Below are 26,214 nucleotides of genomic sequence, written 5' to 3' on the forward strand. Positions count from 1 at the left end.
GGGATCCCTGCCCACCAGGGTGGTGGGGGGGTCCCAGGACGTTTCGGCTTTGATGGGTCACAGCCTTCTTCATGGAGCCACGGAGTGGAGTACCCTGTCTTTCTCTTTCTTCCAAATTAATTTCATAATAAATCCAGATCGATATTTATTTCCGGATTGTGTGAACAGGGATTGGATATTTTCCAAAGTTTTTTCCTTAAACGCTCGGTTTCCTCTCTCCACGGGTTGCTTCCGAAATGACCTAAAGGGAACAGCCTCATCCATCTCCCTGCCAAAGGGTTCTTTTAGGTGGATCCTAGCCTGGGGTCCCACAAGAAATATAATGGTCTTCAAACAGCAAATGGTGCCTTCCAAATGCCCAGACCTCTGTCGCTCTTGCCCCTCTCATGATCTTTATTCCTGAACTTGATGCTTGTTCCCTCCTGTCCCTTCCTTCAACTCTCTATTTTCTCTCGCTAACCTCCTGTGGCGGTTCACAAGTTGTCGTCACTTCTCGCCAAAGGGGAGCCCTTTTCCATGAGGCTAGCGAGGTGTGGCCTCTACCTAATAGTCCCCCTCTGGGGTAGTTTAATGTGGGAGGACCTCAGGGGGAGGCACTCCCCCCTTTGGGGACAAGGATGATCACATGGGATACAGCCCATTGAATGTTGTCTCTCCACAACAATTCCTAGCCATTTCCATTGTTTAGAACCACTTTGTTGAAAGTCAGCCCATGCACTGTTTCCTTACCAGAGATCAACCTAAATCCAAAAGCACTAGGACGAAGAACACAGGATACATGATATGTCATTTATAACGTGCCTGTACGCATGAAGGTCATTGACTTTGCTTTTACTGGTACGAGGTGACCCTGACGAGGCATGAGGAGTCAGTTAACAGAGACAAAGGATTTTTTTCCACATGGGAGGAACTCGATACAATGTATAAAAAGGAACAAAGGACTACCAAATGTGTCAAGCACAGTCGTGCCAAATCCTGCCAGGTCTGGCAGCAGACGTTGAAGCAAACCAGCGTGAGAGATCAGATGCTGCCGAATGACTGGAGGGAAGAGGACGCCAGTGAAGTGCCATGGGAGTCCTCTACGGTTTTGCAGAAGCAAACCCAAGCAGCTGACCAAGCAGGCGAGTGGAGTCACAGAACAAGTAAAGGAAGTTCGTGCAGCCGACTGAGCCATGGCAGTGAACCAGCAGAGCTGGACAGAAGACCTGCAGTCCCAGGAAGTCCCGGTGATGTACCACGTTCCCACAAAAGGCAACAGGAGGTACAGGAGTACCGAAGGAGATGCAAACGTCGAAGGGAGGTTGGTTCACAAAGCTCTCACTCGCTTCAGTAGTGGGAAGCCCACTACTTGGTACAACCAGAGAAGGGTCTGGGACTCGAAAGCAGATACGTGCGCATAAGAGGAAATTGTCTTAGTCACAGTGGGAAAGAGAAAACCACTAACCACCAGTGAAGGGGCTGGGACCTGTAAGCCGATACTGAGTGTATTGGAGGAAATCTTCATTGTGGGAAAGGGAGAACCGCTGACCATTAGAGAAGGGACAGGGACCACCCACAATATTTTGGGCTTTGCTAAAACAAACCTGAGTGGCAAAGTGTACATCAAGCTGAAAGCAGTGAGAAGGAACTGCGCCAAACAATGCCAGTGGAAGGGAGTAATTCCCCTTGACCTTGTTTTGAACCATGCCAAGCAATTCAAGCAATATCTGGAGATAGGCGGCATTGTCCTGGTCCTGAACAGGGAGTTGTGTGGGAGCCACCAGTGCAGGGGAGTTGTTCCCCCTGGCTTTATTGGAAACTATATAGAGCTACATCAGGAGAAGGGAGTCATACTCCTGGAGGCAAACCTTGTATAAGGGCTGTGTGAAACCCGCAAGATAAGGAAAAGGAGGTATTCCACTGCCATCTACTCTTGACCATTTGCCACATACCTTTCCTCTTTATGCTCCCATCTACACTACTCTCCTTTCCACTATAAACTCCAACCGTTCTCTTGCACTCACCCTCCTTTCGCTCTTCTGGTCACCTTTGTCACTCACTCACTTACTCCCCCATTTAACCTTGTTTACTCACATACACACTCACACCCAAGTACCACTTTCTCGCATCGACCAATACCTCACATTCAATACTCTCTGCTAGTTTATACTGACAAGTGTGGACTGTAGCCATCTTTTCCCATTCTCATTGGCTGGTACACTCATCTGCTCCTGTGGCCCATTTTATAACTGAACCATCTCATTCCCAGCAAGACTGTGATTCTTCCTATTGGGACTCCTGTTCCTTCTTTCCTCCCTTCACTGTGGCCACCCTCTATGGGCTCTCCCTCATCTGAAGCCAGAAACCTTGGAATCATCTTTGACTTTTCTCTCTCTCCTTCCTCACATCCTGGACCTTGACAAGAAGTCATTTTCAACTCCACCTCCTCAGAGGTACCCTCCATTTCCTTACTTTTTCTCAGAAACTCAATTAATTTAGAGCTCTGGTACTCTCTAGGCTGGACTATTGCAACAGCATCTTCCTTAATGTACCCTCTTCTCTCCGCCCCTTCCAGCTAGTCCAGACTAGGCTGCAAGACTTATCCTTGGCTTCATGTCCAGGGACTGCATATCTACAGCCCTAATATCTCTCCACTGGCTCCCAGTTGCTGCAAGGATCAAATGCAAATCCCTCTGCATCATCCACAAGGCTGTCTGGAGCCTGGGACCATGCTATCTACAACTTGCTCTCACCAAAAACTGGTCTCCAGATCTTGATCTTTCGGCTCCAACTCTCTGCTTGTCAAGCACTTCTCCAAGCAGCGAGAGGGTGGCCGATCTCTTTCCTCGGCTGGCTCCACGCTCTGGAACAGCCACACCCTACCACTCCGTCTTGAGCCAGATCTCTTCAAAGTCTGCAAGCTCCTCAAGACTTTCCTCTTCTCCACTTCCTTCCCCCTCTCCCTCCCTGGCTAACCTCCAGTCGCCGAGATTGGTGGCCTGGGCCCTTATGTGTCCTTTTTGGGTCGTAGCCTTCTGTTCAATCACCTAAAGCCTCCACTCCCCATACGCACTTGCCTTTGGGGCACCCACTGGCATGTTTTGTCTCTCAGACCAGCACTTATTGTACTTACAGGTGACAACTCGCCTACCAAGTGGTCACTGCACTGCACTTCCCCCTCTGTGGAACCTCTAGCACTTACACCCCCACCCCGCCCATGCCCCCCCCTCTCTCTCTCTGCACTTGCATGCTCCGAAAGTTCACAAGGCCCAGTAGGACCGCCTCTGCCTTTTGCTCATCATTGTTACTTTATTCCATTGTCTTGTTTTGCTCCCTTGTTCCCTCCCCTTGCCCTGTGGGCACTTTTAAACACAATTTCTTGATGTTTAAGTGCCTTACAAATGCACACTAAATCAGACCACTCCCCCAACCTCTCAGGGGCTGGGTTGTACAGAGAAACAAGCATACAATGTCCATTTAGCTGCACCTCCTTTTCCAAAGGGGATCTGCCAGGGTTTGTGATGTCTGTCCGATGTTAGGATTGTCAGTTTCAGCATCCCTGTAACATCCGTCGAGGTGCCAGTGCTGTTGGTGCGAGGTAAGATGGGTGTTTCTTAGCTTTTGCTCTTCAGTGCCTCTCTTCCTCATAGGGCGGATAGTGTCTGGCTTCCCGCATAGGGGTCTGAAAGTAAACCGAGAACACTGGTCTGCGTGATGTACAGCAAGCATGTGATGATTAAAAGTCACTTGCAGAGGGGGCGATGCTTGATGCTGAACAGCTTGGATGTGATTTCTGATCTCCGCTATATGCCTTGGCTAAAATCCTGTTAAAATCCTGCAACCTGAATTGGTGAAACTGAATAGGGTTGGATATTGGTTGTGCCCCATCCGCCTACCCAGTGTGCAACAAATGAGTTAAAAGGGGCCCGAAATGGGCCTGTGAAAGGCCAGAGAAGAAAGACCAGCAGAGGCTTTGTCTGCCATTTTGTGGTGTCCTGAAGGCATGGGTCTGGGATGAAAAGAGCAGCAGCTTTGTGCTGGGCACCCCCTTCTTTCATCTGGAGGAGATGGCGGCAAGGAGCGGACTAGTGGTGATCTGGAGTTGGCGACTGGCCAGGTTAGAGGGCAGGAGGCCCTCCCACAACAGAAGAGAAAAGCGGTGGCAGGCGACCTGTGACAGGGCATGCACAAGACGTTTCTGTGAGCCCTGACGCTGTTGTGCCACAGAGAACATGGCAGTTGGTCCAGAAGGTGTGGTCACAGAAGGATCATCAGCATTTGAGCAGGAGTGAAAGCTCCAGGACACAGGAATGAGGTGCTATGCTGGGTGCAGAGCGATCAGATCGTTGAGACTGAGGAACAAGTTGGTGCCTGGAGCGGTGAGTCAGCGGGGAGAGCACATGGCAAGGCAGCCTTCTAGACACTCCTTGGAGAGCGCAAAGTGAAGCCGAAGGGAAGGAGACATTGATAAAGGAGAGCCCGGCCTTTAAAGTAGCCCAGGGATGAGGCAGGAACAGCTGCAAGGTTGCCTGGGAGTAAGAGGCACGTGCTTTCACAGATTGACACTTGGCCAGTACAGCAAACCTGGAGGCGGGAATCCCAGGTGAGGGACTGAGGCCCCTGGGAGGAAAGAAGCAAGCGCTGCACAGGGGTGTGCAGCACGATGCAAGAGGGGGGAAGCAAGTGTAAGGTTTAATACACAGCTGTGAAACACCCTCTGGATTTTCACACAGCCTAAGTCCCCGGGGATCCCATACTCGGGTAGCCAGGGAAACGCCATTGCTTTTAGGTCCCGACCCTGGGGGAGGTGGGGGGGAAGCGAGGGAGGATCACCTGGGTAGGGTGTCCTCGGAGACTGGAGGGTGAAGCACCTGATGATGAGACATGAGATTTCCCTTTTTCCTTAACCTATCTAACCCCTATCCCTGCTTATTTTATGGGAAATTACAACTCCCATAATTCTTCCCCTCTTCACATTGATAACACTACTGAGCCAAGGAAAATAAGGAATGAGGCCAGGAGGATTACCTCAGACTTGCAATGGCTCTGTCCCTCTAATGAGATCAGGCAGAGTTAGGCATGTAATGCAAATCACAAACGCCTGTCAGGATGAAAGGCGGTGTGCACAGGCACACTCTGGGCGAGGCTGGGACCAAGAAGTAACCGCTCTTTCAGAGCTGCTGGGAACCAGGCTATGGAAGTTGGAAGGCCAAGGGGCTGATCGGTGCTGCAGAGAATGAGAGAGCGCCAGGGGAGAATTCCATCCTTTCGGATAGCCATAAGCGTTCCACGACCGAAAACGAGTGAGCGGAAAAGAGGAAAAGACAAACCTTTAAAGTGCTTCCAGGCCTGCTACCCTCCCTGGTGAACAACGGAGTTGGGAACGAGCAAAGGAGGCGCTGGTAATGGTCTTGACTGCTATGGGAAAAGCATTGAAGGTACAAGCCCAATTAACAAGACCAGTGAGTTATCGAAAGCAAATCAAAGCCTGGTTTGTGTTAAGAGCAAGAAAAGGCATGTAAGATGATTTGAAGGTTGTGCATGTGCCGATAAAATGCATAATGAAGAGAGCAATGATTGAATACAGAGAAAGGTATACTAAGTAGCAGACTGGTCCTGCAAAGCAAAATTGCACATTCGTAAGTCTCTCTGAAATGTTCTGAAAGCAGGAAACGAAAGGCAAGAAAGGAACCACGATCCGAAAGACAATTGATTGAGTGAAAAGTAATATATATGAACTTTGAAAGATGCCAAGAGGGCAAAAGTAAAACTACAAGTACCAAGGAGCATTGGTGCTGTGAAGATTGTTGATTGTCAAATTGTTCTAAAAGATGTCGACATGGTCATGCAGAGGTCTATGTAAAATCCTTGCAGTTTTGAAAGTCTTCGACAGTAAAAGGAAAAGACAGACTCGAGCCTACAGAGGTTAGCCTGTGCTGAACTGTGGTAAAGTGAAAATTAAGTGTGAAGGACAGAATGTGGGGAAGAAAACCCCCAGAAAGAGAAAGACAAGCCCAAGCCCAGCAGAGGGAAGCCTGTGTTGAACTGTGAGGAAGTGAAGAGTTGAACGAGAGACAGGTGAAGGGGCAGTATCAACAGAAGAAGGAGGAGGAGGAGGAGGAGGAGGAGGAGGAGAAGGATCACGCTCAAGATCCCCACTGGAAAATAAGGTACAAGGAGTGGAAGTGTCCCTACTGAGGGCATATCTCTAGAATGTAAATGAAAGTCTCTCAGTATTGGAACAGAGTTTAGGGGGGGTGAGGAGGGGTGAGGAGGGGTGGAGGGGGGTACAGGATATATAGGGGCTGACGTGGGGGTGGAGGAGGGGAAGGGGACAAGAGGGTAGGAACCAAGACGCAGTGTGAACCAGAAAGGGGGGGGAGGGGTTTTCAGGGCAGACTGGCTGTTTGATATTGCATTTGTTACAAAATTCATGCAAGATCTGTCCAACGATGATTGCTTGTAATGTGAAATCATATACCAATAAAGATTGTTTTACAACAACCAAAAATGCCACTTGCAAATAGGGACGTGAGCGGGAGGGTCAGAGATTGTGGCCCTCCCTACTCCATCACCATGCCTCTGGGGCAAGACTGGCTCCGGCAAACATCGTGGTAGCCTCCTGCTCAAGGTTGAGATTCGTCATCCTTCCACCCCCCCCCTTGACAGCCCTATCACATAGGTCACCCCTGACAGGATGGTGCCATTTTTAAATGCCTACATTATACATCATTGTTGGAATCTCTTCATGCTGTATCTATTATCCTCCAGGTGAAAACAATGCATACTCTGGATCCATAACAATACACTGATTTTACTGTGCCCCATTGTCTGTTCGTATGACGTCACAATTTAAGTTTTAGCACCGGTCGAAGAATGAAAGGCAGTATAGTTGACCAGAAACAGAATTTCTCATTCTTATGGTCTGGCAGCTCTGAAGACCTTGGGGGTCCTAAAACCCAGCAGTGGTTAACCAGCTAGGGGGTTTGAGGAACGCTGTTGCATGTGTAGTATTTTAGGGTGCTCGCTCTTATTTTTGATGACCTGCTTCGATCATTTAATGGCACACAGCGCAAATAAGCAATGCTTCCCTTAAAAAGGGCAAGACTCAACAGAAAGTAGGATTTCTGAGCCGGAAATGCAATTGATCAGGCATCCAGGATGCGCAGGACCAGCTATTAATAGTGCAGGGCGAAGTTCTGTCGCCTGCCTCCTTCCGTGACATTGATCGTAAAATGTCATTAGGAAATGCAATTAGTTGGTTTGGCAGTGAGGGCACTGCCCTATTCTGGATTAAATCAAATTGCTTAGTTTGTCATCTCCCAAGTGCAAGTCGTCTTTACATTATCTGATATGTTTGAACTTTATAATATCCTTGACAATATAGAAGACAGTTATTCCTGTATCCACATAGCTGTATGTGATGTTGCCGACCCTGCAGCCTGGCATGCAGTCTCGGGTGCCATTTTATCTTGCAGGATTCCACACTGATTGGGGATTTGAAGCTGAGCTCTGAGCTGAATCTGTTGATGGAGACTTGCTACAACCTAACCTCTCTGTACGGATGCCCCAAGTTGGCTTGTTGTTTCCCTTCTCTTCTCCTGTTCATTCATCAAATCATGATTGGATGTTGCAGCCTTAGCCCACCCCCTTCCCGGGCTGTGGCCCCAACTTCCAATGCTGTTTGAATGAACCTGCACACAGAGGGGGATGCAAGTGGATTGCAGGGGGAAGCTCTCTTCATGACAGGTTTGGCTGGCGGGGCTTAGCTCTCCTTGTAGTTCACATTCCTGCTTGCCTTTTCTATCAAAGCATGCCTGCTCCTAGTCCCACCTCTTCTCTCAAATCTATGCTGGCTATGACAGAAGGGACAGGGCCAAGGGCAGACTTGGTTTAAAAAGGAGGAGTTTGCAAAGATGGCCTTGTATTCATAATGGAGTGCCGCCTTACTGTGCTGGCTGTGAACAGTTGAGTCTGGCCGTACTGGACCAATTGGTCAAAATGGAAGCTGCCCTTACTGTACTTACTGGGAATACTGGAATCTATCCTTGCTTTGCTCACTGTGCATACTGGTATTTGCCCTTCCTTTGCTAATGGGGCATACCACAATCTGTCCTTACTGCATTAACTGGTCATAGTTGAATCTGTCTTTACTATGATACTTGGGAATACTGGAACCTGGCATTACTATGTAAACTGGGGATGCTGCAATCTGGATTTACTGTTCTAATTGGACCAATGAAATCTATGCCCCCCTAACTATTTAGTGCATCTTTTGTTTAATAAATCCAATCGCTATTTCACGCTCTAGCCCTATCTTGGGACTTGGCAGATGGTCCATCGTCTCTGGGTCCGATTATTCAAACTCAAATCCTTACTTTTAGACTTATTTGAAGCCTAATTCCCACCAACAAGCGATTGCAAGCTCTAATCCCGTCACCCAAATGTACAATAACCCAAGTAAGGCCTTGCCTAATTTTACTTCACATGTGGGGAAATCTTGTCCTCTCTACAGCCTGTAAGAAATTGTGCTCCGTGTCCAGGAGGAAGAGACCATTGAAAGGCGAATTAACATTAGGCTGCCATGGACACACCATTGCCTATGTTCACATGTAGTTTAGTGGGACCGCTACCTTGCAATTTGCACTGTTGGGTATTTCTCTTCTGTCTTGTTAGTCGATGCCCTCGTCTTCCTGATTTGTATGTGTAGGCTGTAAGGGAGAGGTCACCTGAAATATCATGGGGTGTTCACATGAGAATGTTTAGTGGATGGTGATGTTAGTTGTGAACATAATATGAAGAAGTATGTAGTATCATGCTGTCTTACAGTATTGCAAGAAGGGAGTTGCGTAGTATCACGCATAGAGATGGACTGTAGCGAAAGTGTCTGTGGGTGATTGATGCACGTGTGGGTTAAGCACCTCTGTGGGAGTCAGGGGGGGGAGCGCGTGGGGGCAGCTTCAGGGAGGCCAGTACCCCAAAGCCGAAAAGAGAATAGTAACACAAAACGATAGCCTATAAGTATAAATTAGCAACAAAGACTTTGAAAAGAAAAGAGCAGGCAATGCATGGAAGAGCCGCATGCACGATTCCCACTTTGGGTGTACACAGAATAGTCACAAGGTTTGGTTTCCCATATGCCAGGGAGAAACCTAGCTTTCTGAGCGGTTTGCGGCTTCTGTGCTTCACTCTAGTGTTCATAGAAAGAAGCAGCAAGAGTGGACTTCTCTGCCTGGGCCCTCAGGCATCATCACCTGTATGGGTCCAGCCGAAATGGAACAGGGACTGCCTCCTGAAACAGGAACCAGGACACTGTAAATATATAGCACACTGGATAATACTGAGACCCAACACAGGAAAGGGACAGAGAGTTCCTGGTGGGAAACACAGGAGGCAAACGCAGGACAAAGGGTTTATTCACACAAGGCTAAATGAGGCCAGGAACATTATCACAAACCTTCACAGAAAAATCCAAGGAAAGAAGCGGCAGTCATTATAATTACAGTTCAAGAGAGAGAATGGGGGGAGAATAAACAAGATGACTGGACACTGATCATAAGGGTTCTGTGGACCAGAAATCCAAACTGGTATCTATGGACTGGAGTAACCAGGATGGAATCTGCAGGCTGGTAACAAGGAAGCTGTGTATAACCTCTGAACTGGAACCAAGGACATTGCAGGCAGATATCAAGTTCTACTACACAGAGCAGGGAACTTGAGGCATGGAACAAGGGTGGTACAGAGCACAGGGACTGCATGCAGAGAGCTGCATGGTAGTGAACCAATGTACCTGGAAAGGGTTCAGGAAACCACACCAACAGATCCATCAGAAGGCTATGGTTCAAAGCTCTAGGATCTGGACACAAACTCCGTGCAAGAACAGTGATCCTTCAGGAAGATGCTTTAGTACTGAAATACCCTGGGCTAAATTGGGCTCACTGGCAGCACCCGAGCACCACACCTGAAAGTAATCTGCCTCCTTACCTCTGTGGGCCTTTATAAGTGAAAGCAAAACCGTTCATTTGGACTACTTGTGGTTGTATTTCTCTCTCTCATATAGGCATATCCAGGTTTTTCAAGCTGTCATAATGTGCATTATGGAACATGTAGTTTGTGCTGTCCAGTAGAGACGTTCCAATAACTTCCAACGGGAATATAAAGTCAGAAATATAGTTCAGGATAGATTGTAATGAATGAGAAATGTACGTGACGCACGTTTGTGAGATGGCATGCACATGTGATGCAGTTGTGCGTGTGTGTTTTTGGGTGATGCACTGTGCGGGTGATGTGTATGGTGGGTGTGGATTATGGGTCTGTGGGTGTGTGTGAGGATGATGTGTGTGTGTTTGGTGCATTTGGGTATGTGGGTAATGCAAGTGTGTGTAGGCAAGTGAATGCCGCACCGTTTCAGATGTGGAATCTGGACCTGATGCATGGATGATGCTCTGGTTGTTTGGTATGATTTTTCTTATTTACCTGAAAATAACTTGAAAAGAAGGATACAAGTACTTTTATTATGCATATGGTTTCATTCCGGTTGCTCTGGCAGTGCACTTCTAGATAAGAATAATACCCGGTAAATGGTAGCAATATCTGCTATATAATATGACTACCAAAGAATACCATAGCCTGATCAAAGGGCATAAGAAAATGCTCATGTAACAGCTCCAAATATTGTGAGCTTCTGGCCCTTACAGAAGTAGCATATCGTGCAGTAGATGGGATGCAGAGTACCTCTTACATCAAATAAACCAACTCATGAAGAAGGCAAAGTCATTTAACTGTTTTATTATCAATTGTCTAAAACAGGGAGTTAAAACGGACGTCAATGGACGTCGCACAGCATAATCTTATTTAAGAACTCAAAGCATTTCATAGAAAATTACAATTATATAGTAAGAATTCGTCATACGTGATGTCATACTACGCGGCAAACAAACACCTACAGGGAGTTGTGGTTGGCTCAAGGGGAACATCTAAGTACACTTTGTATAATGGATTGGGTTGTGATTTGGTTTCTACAGTCAGGTAGACCACTTATGCCGACCCCTAGTGCAAGTCATCTTCAACAGTTATTTGACACACAGCTCATCATTGGCTATCAAAATATAAGGCTCTTCATTACATGGCCTTCTATAATTGGTTGGCATGCTTGTGCAGCTCACTAGCAGTATGTAAGCTGGTACGCCAGGTGTCAGTGGGTGAACGTTGACCAAGTCTCCCCACCCAATTAGCCCAACATCTCATCGCCCATGCCTTCTGCCATGGAGATTGCCTTTGAACTTGGCCTTGCAAAGTATCCTCGCTCCTGGGAATATATGGGAGGCTTAAGTCTAGAGCTGCATGCCCAACTTCTATTTCAATCCATAGCCCACGTGACAGGAGACTGCAATTTTCTAGCATTTAATTGTATTACATTAATAAACTTGGCACTCAGTGTTATTTCTTTGCACCTTAACAAGGGATGATTCAGCCTGTCACTTTCACAGTTCTTTGAGGATAGATAACCAGTTCTTGGCTGCTCCAGTCTTTGACATTGGGCCAAATGGCCTTTCTCAGTCTTTCTTTGATTCCAGCTGCTTTCTTGCTGTGACACAACTTTCAATCCTTCTTTCTCTGTGGGTTTGAGCTTACTAAAATTGGGACACCGAAGTCCAGATACTATGTAATGGCGGCACCTCCTGCAGTCTAGCTAGCCTCTATTATCACTTAGTCTACTTGCGTTGATGCATCTGTGCAGTTATTAAATGGCTTGCATTTTCTGCAGTGCTCTTTACACGTGCAGTCTTCACTTTGCATATGAAAGTTTACTCGATTCTTTACTTGGTCATCAGATTCCACATGGTCTAAACATCCTCTTCTTCTCAGTGTGCCACGCTAATCTCTTGTGACTTCACCTACTTCTTCCTTTCATCTTCATAATTGTTCGGGGACCTCTTGCAAGAGATTGTCATCTCTGCGAGGATACATCAGATAGGTTTTTCTTAGTGGATACCTTTTCTCAAAGTCTCTCCGCAGAATAGACACAACCACTGGTGTCGTGCATGGCACAATTTCTGACTTCCAGCATATATGTAGGAGGGGGGCAGGACTTCCTGCAGAGGAATTCGGCTGCTCCTCTACACATTGTTAATGGGAGTTCTTTGAGGAATTGTAAGGGTGGACATGTTGATAACCGGTCCTATTGGAAACAGACATCTTTTTTTGTTGATTGGAAACGAGGCGTGGGTCATCGCACGTTCATGGACGCTGCCATGCTTTTGTTTGTTTTACATTTTGCAAGGTCCAGAAAGAACCCCTAGTAACAGTCGGTGCACGTGATTTGAAAATGTCAGCTATTTTGGATTGGACTTTTTACTCCAAGTCCCATGCTCTACTACTGCGCGTTTTGTTCATGTTGTGTATTTATTGTGGAAATGTCGGTACATCCACAGGGAAACACGTTATTATTTCTCTGGCTGTGCCTCCACACTAATGGGAAAACGTTCTTAGTGAATTATTTCATAACAGATGGAGAATTCCTTCAGCTGAGACAGGAAATTGTTCAGCTGTTTCTTGGAGCACAAGTCATCTTTTCAGAAAATGTAAAGATGGAAATGGGAGCAAGGTGAAGAATTGTGTTCAAATGATTTCGATGTTTTGTCAGAAGCTTTATAAATCGGCTGCTAGCAGCCAATGTTCCAAAACATGGGAACATTCTTTTTTTTTGTTATGGAAAATAAATGTTTCTTTAAGGAATGGATACTGCAGCCTAAGTCACTGTCATTATGAAAGATGACATGGTCTTCGGAAGGCGTAATTCAGATGTCGGTCCTGTTTGGAGTTCACAGCAGAGTGGCCTGTGCATTATTCACACACTTTGATCCCGATGAACTAATCCCAATGTTTATTGAGTAAGAAACTGGTCTCAGAATGAAGGAGCCTTAAGAGGACAACCCTAAGACCTCAAACCTTCTTTTTTTTTTCTTCTCCATGTGTGTTGCAGAGGCACGTAGCACAATCTTGGCAGGCTTTTCCATGCTGGATTTGGCATCTGAAGGGTCTTTGTGCACATGATGTGCATTGTAAAACACCAAATAAATGCATTTGCAGGTGTGTAATCCAACTCCTTTGAAATGCTGGTTTAAAATCCTCTAGACCGGTTTTAAATCCTCTGTGTCCTGGGAGATGGGTTTTAAATCCTGTCCTGAGAGACAGGTTTTAAATCCTCATTGTCCTGGGAGACCGGTTTTAAATCCTCTGTGTCCTGGGAGACAGGTTTTAAATTATGTCCTGGGAGACAGGTTTTAAATCCTCTGTTCCCTGGGAGACAGGTTTTAAATCCTCTGTGCCGTGGGAGACGGGTTTTAAATCCTCTGTGTCCTGGGAGACAGGTTTTAAATCCTCTGTGCCCTGGGAGACAGGTTTTAAATCCTCTGTGCCCTGGGAGACAGGTTTTAAATCCTCTGTGTCCTGGGAGACTGCTGGAAGGAAGAGCACCAATTCCAACATGAGCAAAACCCTCACTCTCCAAGATGGCCTTAATGTGGAATTGGTTGGTGCTTTGATTTTTCCAAATGATGACCTGTGACAAGAATGAACATTGGCCCTTGGAAGCCAAGCCTAATGCACTAGAATGCTCCTCATACTGCCGAGAGGAGACTATTACATGTGTTCCATGCCTTGTTGGAACAATTCAGACTGTCAACTGATTGAGTAAACCAAGATGCAGTGCAGGCTGCCAAGAGATGCATAGACGAGCAGGCCCCGCCCCATACTGAATGGCTGGTAATACGTTCTTAGAGCAGGGCAGTTGGCATATCCCAGAGGACCAATGGAAGACCAACACGGGGCGTTAATGGTTCTACCCAGAGCTTAATATTGCAAGCATCAATCAATTTAAAGAAGGAATGTTATAATATATGCACTTAAAATGACAAGACGCTTGCGCGTCGAAACTCTGGTGTAGCCAGGGTCCTCTGTGAGTTCCGAATCCCACCTGCTGACACAGAAACAACCAACATCCTAATTTAACCCCAGTCATATCCATTCTACCTACTGCTTTTACTGATGTAGTAGAACGTGCTGCACAGCGGGAGGACAACTATTCTGCAAACCACACAAGTATCAAACTAGGTTTGGATCCGATTTTCTCTAATACCTGGTTCATGTGGATGTCACGTTTTTAGCCAAAGTCAACACAGAGTAACTGCTCTGGTTGTGTAGCTTTGTCCTGAATTAATCTTTTATAACACTCTTAATACCAGAAACCAGTCTCTAAGCACGGTACCAAGATTCGAACCTTTTTTCCTCTGTGTTGTCTTGCTTCCGAGACAAACTCGTTGCCCATGAGCTACCCTACGATGTTCGACATGCACCTCCCTAGACACACCCTGTTTGGGTTTTTTAGGCCGACCGATGTTTCTCGGCCTCTGAAATGCTGACTAGTCCCAGATCTCTAAAGTGCTGCAGCCACAAATCCCTGGATTCGATTGCATGGATTTCCTTTCGTTGTGGTGCTGGAAAAGATGGGTGTCAGTGGCTGTGAACTTAGGGCGGCCTCTAAATGGGCCTCAATAGAATAATAATGGAGGACTTGTAGTTTTTCAATGCCGAGTGGAACCGTGCAGGGTTTGCGCCAGATAACTTGTTTCATCAATACTTTTCTTGCCCCATTAATCCGGCGAAAACTCCTTCACGCTGGAATCAGCCGGTGGGGCAATGGGGGGGCGAAGGATGACGGGAGTAACAATTCTACTGCTGAATACATTACCTGTATTGAATGTCAGGTGAGTCTTTAAAATTTGATCGGTTATGCAAAAATATGACCTGTAACTGAGCAAAATTCTTAATAATACCGACGTCAACCAGGACAGTGGATATTGTAAGGAATGTGCCCGAAGCTCACACTTGAGAAGGTTTTATAGACACTTAGCGCGGGGTGTTTATAAGCCACGACTTGCGCAGAAACTTGGCCTTAGGGACCCACTTGCACAGACTTGTCCATGGCGGTGTCAATAGTGAAAGTAAAACCTGCATCTGGGTTGGGTGGTCGCATTCTTCTGCAACTAGAAGCTCGGCCTAGTGGCCTGGGCGTAATGTAGCAGTCTCTGAGGAAAAAGGCAGCTCTGGCGCCATGTTCATCTTAATCCCATGTCCTGTCCCTTTGCGCCTAGATGTTTCACTCCCAACATGACTGTACCTAGTGGCTGTAAACAGCGACTCATGGTGGACGATGAGTGGGGGTGCCGGGTGACGGGGGCAACTGAATCTGGCGCAGTGAGCGGAGGAATGTAAGATATTTTGTGCTGCGTTAGGAGGGGCAAGCAATGCAAAAGGACATAGGACGCATTAATGGTGGAATACGTGTTAATATATGATGCATTTATAGTGCCCCATCCTTGGACTGCTACCGATTATTATTAGAATGTTTTTTTTATAACACACTTAATACTGAAAGAAGTTTCTAAGCGCGGACCCGGGATTCGAACCTGTGCCGCTCTTTGTCGTCTTGCTTCCAGGAGCTTTGCCACTGAGCTATACTACCCATGCCGTTTAAGTGGGGACCGGAACTGCGTGTACCATAAGGGCACCGCACATTCCCTGGTAGATATGATGCCATACCTTACTGCAAATCTGGGTAACTCGAACACGTCAAATGTCTTTTGCCTTTCAGTAGTTCTTTGCTGTCAGAATGGAAGGGTGAAGTTAGAGGCCACCACAAGAGCTCTGCTGGGACAGTGCTCCCAGTTACTATTAGGCATTTGCGTCATGCTCTTTTTCGCTGCAGAAGCAGCACGAAGTGACTAAGTTCATCCATTTGCGTAGAAGCATCTCATGGTGCTTCAAATGGCGGCGGCGGCACTTTTAGAACTGTGGCAGGTCAGGAGCGCATTGATCATGGAGACTTGAACGACCATTTCTTATTAATTTAGCCTATTGGAGAAACTGCACTTGGCCCCATTGGCCTTGCTTTTGAAAGCTAAAGAATGAATTCCATATTGGATGTGCAGTTGGACTATGAGGTTTGAAGCCATGATGTGGACGCTACCCTTTGAAGGTGACCCACCTGGTGGAAGTCCTGCCATAATGTCCTTCTCAAAGTGCTCCTACGTTTGTTATTTAGTTGACGCCTTCTTTTTTTCTCCCCTGCAGGGTGTCCCGTCGCGCTCTTGTCCATATAAACCTTGGCTCTGCTTAGCCTCCAAGCATTCGGCCTCTTCCGCCAGTGAAGTCAAGTGGCGATAGTTTTGGAGTATTAGTACTTTTTGCAGGGTACACTTGTTTTTAACTTTTCTGTGTACGGTCAGGGATGTCGCGCAATATCACTGGCCTTTTCCGCAGCCGTGTCTCTCTCCCCACGTTAGTGTGGCTGGTTGTTATTGTTTGGAGGATAGCGGAGAGTTGTGATTAATGTTGAAAAATTGGAAAACGGTCACAAAAACTGGAATGCAGCTCTCCCATCCCAACGGATGTACGTTGCCTCCCAGTACCAGCCTGGACCGCCTGTAAAACTGACTATATTGCACACCAAACTGGATCAACTCAGGCGCTGCCTTACTTAGCTGAAATATGTTCATGCTACGGAGGCAGTGCAATTGCAGAAGCTGCAGGATCAAGAAGCAAAAACTAACAAAAGGCCTCCTGGTTTTCCTGGTTACATGCCGACTAATGGCCATATTCAATTTCTTTACACGTGGCTCCATCACCCTTGCGGTTTAGGAAAGAACTGAGCACCTTACTGTGCAAGGATTTCTTCAAATCCCATGGTGGACCCTAGAGCAACTGATATGCCGATTGGGCCACACCCACCCTGCATGGCCAACCCATCCTATGCCCCACCCATCCTATGCCCCACCCATGCTATGCCCCTCCTTGTATTCAACCTACCTACATTGTTCTGGACTCAGTTGTCCCCTGCTAAGGCTTTAGTTTATAAACAAGCTACATACATGACAATATTTCCTATAGTAAGTGGGAAATGTGCTAATGTTTCATCGGATGTCCTCAAAATGGACATGTCTGAAGAACGAATCTGCCGCTCCCCTTTCATGTTCAAAGTTGCTAACAGCTCCCCTAACCCCCCAATCCTGGCTTCCCCCTTTTACTAAGTTGTATACTTTTTGACAAATTAGAATCTCCCGTCTTCCCCACCTTTGTTACATTCTGTGATCATTGACAACTCAGTCTCCCTATTCATTGGTTCCTTCAAATGTGAATACAAAGTACATAGAAATAGGCTGGATGTTGCCAGTAAGCACTCTATGAGAGTATTTTACCATACCGACTAAAGGACCAATGTTACCCTTTGGCTGGTTAAGAGGCTAGGGAGTTCACCTTGCCAACCAGAAGATCTGACGTCTAATCTGCTTCCTGGCTTGTACGCATGCTGTGCTATTGTCGACATTCTGATCTTATTCCCCTCCTAAACTATTTGACAAAAGAAACACGCATGTTTACCTACAACACTTTTCCCTAAAAGACACCAGACCATGCATCGGGATTGTTGTGCTCCATCTTTTCCTTTGTAGATGTTTCCCTGGGAATCCCATGGAGCCACACACCTGAGCTCTCCTTCACCCTCCAATGTTGTGTAGGTAGGCTGCATGGGGAGCCCATTTACTGTGCTTGGCCTTTACGGAAACTGGGTACAAAGGGATGAGGTGTTCCGTCTAATGAAAGAATACCATTGGTGGACAGAAGAAATAGGAAAACTATGAATGGAGGAGTAAATTGAAAATAAAAACAGATCAGTCATTAGACATTAATGCTTTAAAATGTACAATTTAATATTGTGAGGAACAAATAAGTTGCAGTAAAATAGTGATTTTTAGGTCTTTTATTTTTCATGTTTAAAGGTTTAGGTTTCTTGCCTGATAAACTATTGCAGTACTATCCCCTCAGTAAACTCTACCCTTTTATGGGGTGACTGTGCCCCTCTTTTCAGCAGGTGAGTGTTGATCGTTGGGCTGATTGTGACAGACAGTGTAAACATATCATCCAGTCCCCAGTCCGACAGAGAGTAGGACTCACAGGACCAGCCCTAAACGATTCCCAAAGCTCCCGAGAAAGACACTAGTTAGAAACTACCAGGTCCCATGGGACTGCATCTCCCAGGATGCATCGGGTTTACAGATCCAAGACCCAGAACAGATTCCACCCTGTCTTTCATGGATTCAGAGAGACATAAACTATGGGGAAACACAAGTACTTCCAGAGAAGCCTCTTAGTCAACAGGTGTGGATCCTCGAAGGGAAAAGCCTAACTTGTGCCGGCAACCAGCAGCACATATGATGGGGAATGGTTTTTGCCTCCCCTGCATCTGCCCCATTTGGGAAGATAAATACTTCCTTCCCTTTTCCCAAATGGAAATGATTTTGCACTGGCGTGTCTTACTAGAGGGTTTTCTTGTCCTTTAAATGGCCTTTTAACCACCAGAAACCGACTAAATGAGTTTCTGTGCAGGGGGGGACAGCCAGGAGGCAAAGCAGGAGCAGAGCAACAGGCACAAACCAAGAAGGCAGCAAGCTCTTAAGTCTTCACTCCCCTGGCTTGGAATAGGAAACCAAGTAACCATTATATTTGAAAGTTTGCCTCAGCTAGTGGAAGAACGGTTAGTGCTTTTTAACTGAGGCCAAGAAACACAGACCGTGCCTTTTTAGGCTGGAAGCTGAAGAGGAGTTTGTTTAGGAAGTGGGAGAGTACCAGAGTGTTGGAGCCCCGTGATCCTTCAGGAGGGGAGTGCTCTGATGAGGGAGGAAAAGAGCCCCACTGAACCCTAAAAGAGTGGTGTGTTCCAGTGAGGGGGAGAGGAGGCCTCTGGACACAAGAGGAGAGTTATACTTCAATGAGGGGGAAAGAGACCCCACTGAACCCTGAAAGTGGAGTCGGCTTCTGTGAGGGGGAAGAGCACCAGAAGAGGGGTGTGCTGCAGTGACGGAAAAAGGAGCCTGACGAACCTCAAACAGTGGTCTTCTCCAGCCCTGGAAGGAGGGGTGCGCACCAGTGAGTAGGAGAAAGCCCCTGGGCCCTAGATGAGAGATTGGCTCACATGAGAGAGAGGAGCGCCCCTCTAGAACAAGAGACACCTCGTCTGATGGCAGCAGTGAGAAGTAGTAAGTGACAGAAGAGGGGATGTGTAACAAAGTAAGAGAGCCCCCCCGGAATCCCGGAATGGAGAAGCACAAGCATGAGCAGGCCACTATATCTCTGGGTGTGGAAAGGTGAGCAGGGCCCCATATGCCTAATTAAAAGAACAGAGGAGGAGAGTCCCTTAACCCTGACGGGGCCCATAGAGGCTGCAAAAGAAATGAGAAAGAATGTTAGTGACCTAAACAGGAGACCTTCCTGTAGGGTACTTTCCGAGTTCCTTATTATTTGCTGTCCTAGGACTACTTTTCACAAAATTCTTTGTTAAAGTCATCCTAAACCAATTTGCAGGCAAACGTCTTATGTTGTACTTTTGTTTAATAAAATTGCTTGTGTTGGTAGTTGTGTGTTCCCTCGAACAATGTAAACGGCAAATACATGCAAATGTCACCAATTGTCGTAAAAATCCAGTCTCTGCTCCTTGAGCTCTAAGGCGAGGTTCTTATACCCGGTGTCTTGTTTTTGTTAATCAAGGGGTGCGCATGCTGGATGGGGACGTCACAGACATGGTGGAGGCAAAGTCTCTCAGCTTGAATCCCCAGCATATACACATCTACAGCGCCAGCTGGGGTCCCGACGACGACGGTAAAACAGTAGACGGCCCTGCTTCTCTGGCTCGTCAGGCCTTCGAGAATGGCATCCGAATGGTAGGTTGATCTTGCCATCCGCTCGTCCATTGATGTATTAGAATGTTTCTATGCCTTTAAAGCCTCGTAATTTATGAACTTGTTCTCCAACACAGTGTCTTGTCGGTTGGGCAGTGGGCGAGTGGGTACGAAAGAGCACCTGGATGTACATGTAAAGAAGTATTTTGTGTTGCACCTTGGGATCCGGAAAGGTTATGTGTAGCGTCCATAGCCTGGGCAGTCGAGCAATGCAGGAGACTGGCTATGCCGATTGGGTTTGCTTTCCTGCCTTTTTGATTGTTTTCTTTCGGGCAAGCAGGTGGTGGAGGGGACGGTGTTCACGCTCACTTGGTGACCATTCGTGGACGGGATTGTGGATGCTGTATTTACATGTGTGGGCCTTGAGAAGTAGAAGCCAGCAGTGTGTGCCTCACTGCAATCCCTCTCTTTGGGCTGTATTCCCCCTTTCTGCCATCTGACCTGCTATCCGCTGTCTTCATTCAGATCCAAGGCCATTCTATTAGCCCCACAATTTTCAGATGACCCCTTATTTATGCCTTATTCATTGGTGTCCTCCTTTTGCACACACCCCATCTGAATATTCTGGATGCCATCCTCCCTACTAAGCTCAACATGAATTCAAGCCGTCTTCCTCGATGCCCAATTCGAAATGTACCAAAAATAAGCCCATCCTGTTTGTTTCCTTGGTGTATTATTAAGCTTTGCCTGAAGCAGACTACATCCCAGAGGCCTAACCCAAAGATACAGAAGGTATTTCTTCTACTTCGACTCGCCCAGTCTATGCATTCCTATGCCGGTGTAGTGGAACGCATATGGTTTTTTAAATCTCCAACTCTCTGAGGGTCAGACACTTCTCCAAGTAGAGAGTTGGGGGGAAGATCCATCTCCTCGGCTGGGGGCCTCCCTCTGGAACAGCCTCCCTACCTCTCTCAAACTTGAGCAGAACCACCTCCGGTTTCGGAAGCAACTCAAGACCTTCCTTTTCACTTCTGCTTTCTCTCTTCTTCTCCCCTGCTGAGCACCGGACTGCTCTGCACACTGGTCACCCACTGAAACTGGGGCCCAGGCTCCTGCCTGTCCAGTTGCCCTCGCACTGCCTCCGTGCTCCCCATCACTTAAGGGTCTGTCCCTGCAACCCTACAGTCCCTTCTCTCTGCACTTATGAGCCACCTGCTGGCTGCACTTGTGAGTTAACTGCACTCCCCCCCCCCCCCACCTTTGCCCTCCCCACTAGCACTTCTCCCCTTCCCTCTTCCCTGAACTTGCATGATGTGAATGACACGAGGCCTAGTAAGATTGTTATTTTGTCCTCCTTGTCTTGTCGCACCTAGAAACACTTGTGTACAGGCGCGTTATAAATGCCATATCATATATGTAAATGCAGAGCACCAGCTCAGAATGTTCTAAAAGCATCCTTTTTGTGCAATCTCTATTGCGAAGTGCAATTCCCCCTTCGCATGTAAATATTGTATGGGCCCTTCTTGCAGGTCACGACAAGGTGCGCCAGTGCCTTGCCACCTCATATCGGTTGGAAAGCATTGAGTGCTACGCAGCTACCCAGAGCAGGCGACATCCGTTTGCAAATTGGAAATGATAACATGGCTGACAAATTCCAACTTGATTGCTTGAGCTGCTGACATCTGGGATGTAGGTGGGACTGAGGCCCGCACCAACAGTGGCCACTTTGTCCCTTTAACTCATGTTTGCACATGCATCTCAAATGAAAAGATGGAAGCCTGCTGCCAGATCCAGCCCCCCCTACACATGCTTTCTCTGCTGTGTGTCCTGACACAGTCAAAACCTAGCTAATGAACGTTAATGAGTGGGCATTTGCACCTGACTGGTCACCGCTATTTTGCCCAGCATCTGGTTCATAGAGTGCTCAGCGAACGGGTCAATAAAGGGTACACAGTTAAAACTCTGCAAAAAATGAAGACTACTGAAAGTGAAGAGGTAAAAACAACTTACTGTAAATAACTAAGGCAAAAATGAAGAGCCTACATCAAAAACAAGAAGAAAAGCAAATCTGCACAGGGAGCCTTAGTTTAGGATGGTAGAATTCTTCTCTCTTTCGGTTTCTTTAGTTCTCATTACTGTGCTGTGGGAACTCATCTCTGGGAACTTGAGTGACTCGAGCCTCTGTGCAGCCCCAAACTAGGCTCTAGCGATCACTAGACTTGGGCCATTTGCCATGTCTGTTGTATTTGCATGATGGAGACACTTTTCTACTTGATGCCAAAACTGCGCGTGTTCGCCAGGATTTATGCCATGGGGCGGGCGCCTATCAAGCATCAGTGATCTTCTCACCAAGGTTTCCCACATCCTTTCTTGGGGAGATTCTTACTTTGTTTAGACTTTTGCAAATCTGTGACTTTGGCAGCAAATTCAGGAAAGTAAATGGGAGCTTCAAGTGATCTTTAGAAAACTAACTAGCACCCCAAAAATGACTACGTTGCTGCCCGCCTCTTAATGTTGACATCTGTAAAACCGAGTCTCCGACAGCCTACCAAAATGGTTGGATTTTCGTTGAGGTGAGGAACATATGGATGGTCATCTGCCTCTTTTGCCTGGCACATGTGGCATTTTGGAATTTCAATTTGTTGGAATTTAGTCAATTTTGCTGGTGTCCAAAATAACCGCTTTCACCAAAGCGCTTTACAGACTATAGGAAAACGGCACAATTAGTTTGAAGATGCTTTGGGATAAATCAACAGTATAAGAAAAGCAACCATTACGTTTGTGATACAAATGGGGTCTTGCATCGTGTATTGAAGATATGGGGACAGTGCGTGACCAAACGTGAGAGGAAGGGAGTTCCAGAGCTTACAGGCGTGTAAAGCGTGTGGACGGAAATGGAAGCACAGGGTGCTTTAGGTACTGCGAGTATGTCTAATAATTCAGAGCGGGGAGGAGAGTATAAAGAAATGAGGGCAGGAAGATCGGATGGGGCAAGACCATGACGACATTTAAACACAATACAGAGAAAATGATGAAGAATCCGAGAGTCGCGCGAGGAAGAAGTGTGAGGGAAGAGTGGCAGTAATAAAAGCACAAGGGGGGGGGGGGGATAGAGAGCACATACGTCGAATAGAAGCATTATAGACTGAACGAAGAAGAGCAAGATGGGGAAGCAGGAAGGCCAATATGGAGGGCAGAACAGTAGTCCAGACAAGAAAGAAGAGAGATGTGATTAGGAGTTTGACAGTGTGAAAAGAAAGTGTAAGGTACGAGCGCTGTGAATATTATAAAGATGGAAACGGCAGGTCTGGGGAATGTTGGAGATGTGTTTAGAGAAGAGGGAGGACTCAAAAGTAACGCCTAAATTAATAGTAGAAGTTGAAAAGTAAAGGAAAGGAGAGTAGAGGGTAAGAAAAGCCCAGGCGAGGGGAGCAAAACGGAAATCTGTTTGAATGGGATTAAGATTGAGAAAGTTTTGGTGCATCTATGATCAGACAGCTAAAATGCAAGCAGAAGCTCTGGAACAGAGAGAGTTGGTGAAAGAGGAAAAGGACAGGAAGATGTGCGAGTCAGCAGAGAAATGACAGGGTAGATAGAAGGAAGAAACAAGGTCTGATAAAGGAATAATGTAGAGAGAATAAAGGAGTGGTCCAAGTACAGATACATGGGGAACACCAAATTGAAAGGGGCGGGCAGAAGAGGTTTGGCTGACCCAAGAGTCGGAGAAGGTAGGATTGGTTCGATAGGAATGAGCCCACTGGGGCACAGAATCACAAAAACCCAAAGAGGCGAGAGCAGAAAGAAGGGTAGAATGGTCAAATGTGTTGAATGCTGCAGATAGATCATAGAAGAGTGTTTAAGGTGTCGAGCCGCGAGTATAGTTAGAAATGTGGAGAAGAACCCTTTCGGCTGAGTAGGAGGTATGGAAGCCACATTGAAGAGCAGGAAGCAGCGAATCTAGATTTAGGGTAGAAGAGACACTAGTATATCTAACACAATCCAGCAATTTGGAGACAAAAGGAAGGAGCGAGATGGGCCAATTATTATTCATTTACATGCACAGGGATGGTATCAAAAAGGAACTTGATCCTTGTTGCAATGCCCATTATCAAATTCATGCATCTAGTCAGAGTCCAAGGCAACCTTGTCCAATGACTCTGCAGCTTCTGAAAAAACTGCCTACAAACTGAATTTTGCATTTCAATCTGAATCACAGACATGAGCCATCAATGTTCTAATCCCACTACGTTATTTCTGTGTTTGTAGTTTTCAGTGGATGTCTACCTGTTCCTCAAAAGGTTCATCCTGCTTTATTAATTAAGCCTAGGTTGTTTATAGGGTTTTTTCTGATTATCCCACAATTTCAAGCACATACTCCACTAGATTTTCAGACCAGTCATGAGACTAGATGAAGAGCAATACACATAGCACATACTAGGGGGAGGAGACAACTCTGCCCCTAGATAAATCCTAGATAAATAAGAGATGTGGGCAAAATAGCATGTGAAAATATTCTAGCTTGTAGGTGTTTAGGTAAGTCCTGTACCCCCTAAACAAGTGTCTCTCCAACACTCAACTTGCTACCATTAAAAAAACATCCAATTCACATGAGCAAATGTTTTTTCTTCATCAATCGTAGTAAGTGCTAATTTTCATTTACAGGTTTCTGCAATGTCGATGGTTCTGATTAATTCATGTCGGTGTGATCAGAGATCTTTCTGGCATAAGCACTTTGTGAGCTTTGCGAGTCAATGTTTCTTTTTTGTTTGTTCTGTTGGGCAGTATTTTATCGTAAAATATAACAATGTTATTAATGATGTTGGTCTATACCATTTGCACTTTTGACATGTTTATGAATTGATATAATTGCGTTGTGCATGGTGTGATTGAGCTAATCATACGGTTTTTAAATAATGTCTTAGAATGGGTCCTAGTATTGGCAAAACTGACTTGTAAAGTTTATTTGGCAATCCATCTGGGGTGGTCTTCCTGGAGTTCTGTGAGTTCTTGCTCCTGTTTCTCCTCTAAGGATATCACTTCTTTGAAATAAGTTGCATCTTCATCTACGCTTGGTAGGCCCAGGTCTTCATGTACTTATCTATCTCGAATTGAGACAGATGCGTACCTGTGTGTCCATTTTGAAGGAACTGTTGAAAAACCTGCGGGACTGGCTGAGTTCACTTATAGCTCTGATCCTAGTCTGTAAATGGAGGCCATGACATTTCTTTGTGATCTTCACTAACTTTGCATGCCAGGATTCGGCCAATCTTCTCTCTGTTACAAATTCTCCAGAGTCCTTAACCTCGGGGGATATATTAACTAAGTTTTCAAAGGACTCCCCATACCTTTCTGTGAGTTTTCAACTCTCGCAAAATGGCTGAAGTTCTTCTTATTTGACTCTAGTTCCGTTGCTCGGACTCTAGACCATTGTACACGTTTTCAAAAGGAGCATACTTGCTGTTTCCTCCTTTTCCATCTCTTTGAGGATTGCTTGATCCTCCCCTTTAGGAAAGCCTTACAGGCCTCCCAGACTGAGCTGATACTCTTTTTGAAATTATTCTACCAAATCTTTTCTCACTTCTTTCATAAATTACATATAAAATAATACCTTCTTCTCCACTGTCCATCTCCATTGTGTTGAAATAACTGCTGTCGCAGATGGCCTTAAGAACGTCAATGATGCAAGAAGCTGTTCAGCGGTTTCTATTACACAGTATCCAACTGAGTCTGGAGTGCGAGAATAGCAGCACACTAATTGCTATCCCTCCCATCTCCTATGTGCTTCCCGCCTCCTTGGCCCAGGCTTCCTTCTCCCCGATGTTGGTAACTACAGATTGGTAACCCCTACTGTCTAGGATGCTGGCTACTTTGAGGAAACATGCTGCAGCCTTCTCTCCCTCACTTCCTCTGGGGTTCTTCTAGGTGAAACATGTCCTGATATCCCATTGATGTTTGGATCTTACAATCAGAAATGGTGCAGTGATCTTCCTCGTCCATGCTCTTGTATTCGTCTTGGGAGGATAGCTCACCGGCAATGTGCTCGCCTTGGAAGCAAGGCGACACGGAGCACCACAGGTTCGATCCCCGGGGCCGCGCTTTTAAACCTCTGGGTATTAAGCGCATTATAAATAACCTGTCATATAATATTCCATTGCCTGATGTTATTTTGTTCCTCTCCCTTCCTCCTACTCTTGCACTCACTCTACCTCCAACTTTACACACTCTCTCGTCTTCTGTCCCTCCATTGTTTACACACATCCTGCCTACTCTCCTCCTAGCTCCCAATCTTTCTCTCTCTCCGGTTTGTCTCTCTCTAGTGCTCTTCCCCTCTATCTCTACCCTCCACTTCGCCGTGCTCACTACTCCCCACTCCTCTGTGCTTGCTATTATCCACACCCCTGTACAGGCTACTCTCCACGCCTCTACTTGCCACTCCCCATGCCTCTACTTGCCACTCCCCACTCCTCTCCCCTTACATTCACCCTCCTTTCACTCTCCAAGT

General features: G+C 46.4%; 1 protein-coding gene across 3 annotated transcripts in view; it reads left to right on the forward strand.

The window, feature by feature from the left end:
• PCSK5 (proprotein convertase subtilisin/kexin type 5) overlaps nt 1-26,214 on the forward strand; it is a 1,619,480-nt gene that overhangs the window by 488,680 nt on the left and 1,104,586 nt on the right. For all 3 annotated transcript variants that reach the window (XM_069625842.1, XM_069625844.1, XM_069625843.1), the window contains exon 7: nt 19,582-19,754. In XM_069625842.1, coding sequence (XP_069481943.1) covers nt 19,582-19,754 — 173 coding nt within the window. The remainder of the gene's footprint in view (nt 1-19,581; nt 19,755-26,214) is intronic.

Source organism: Ambystoma mexicanum, chromosome 6p, assembly GCF_040938575.1.
Source record: "Ambystoma mexicanum isolate Mex_15411 chromosome 6p, UKY_AmexF1_1, whole genome shotgun sequence".
Lineage (NCBI taxonomy): Eukaryota > Metazoa > Chordata > Amphibia > Caudata > Ambystomatidae > Ambystoma > Ambystoma mexicanum.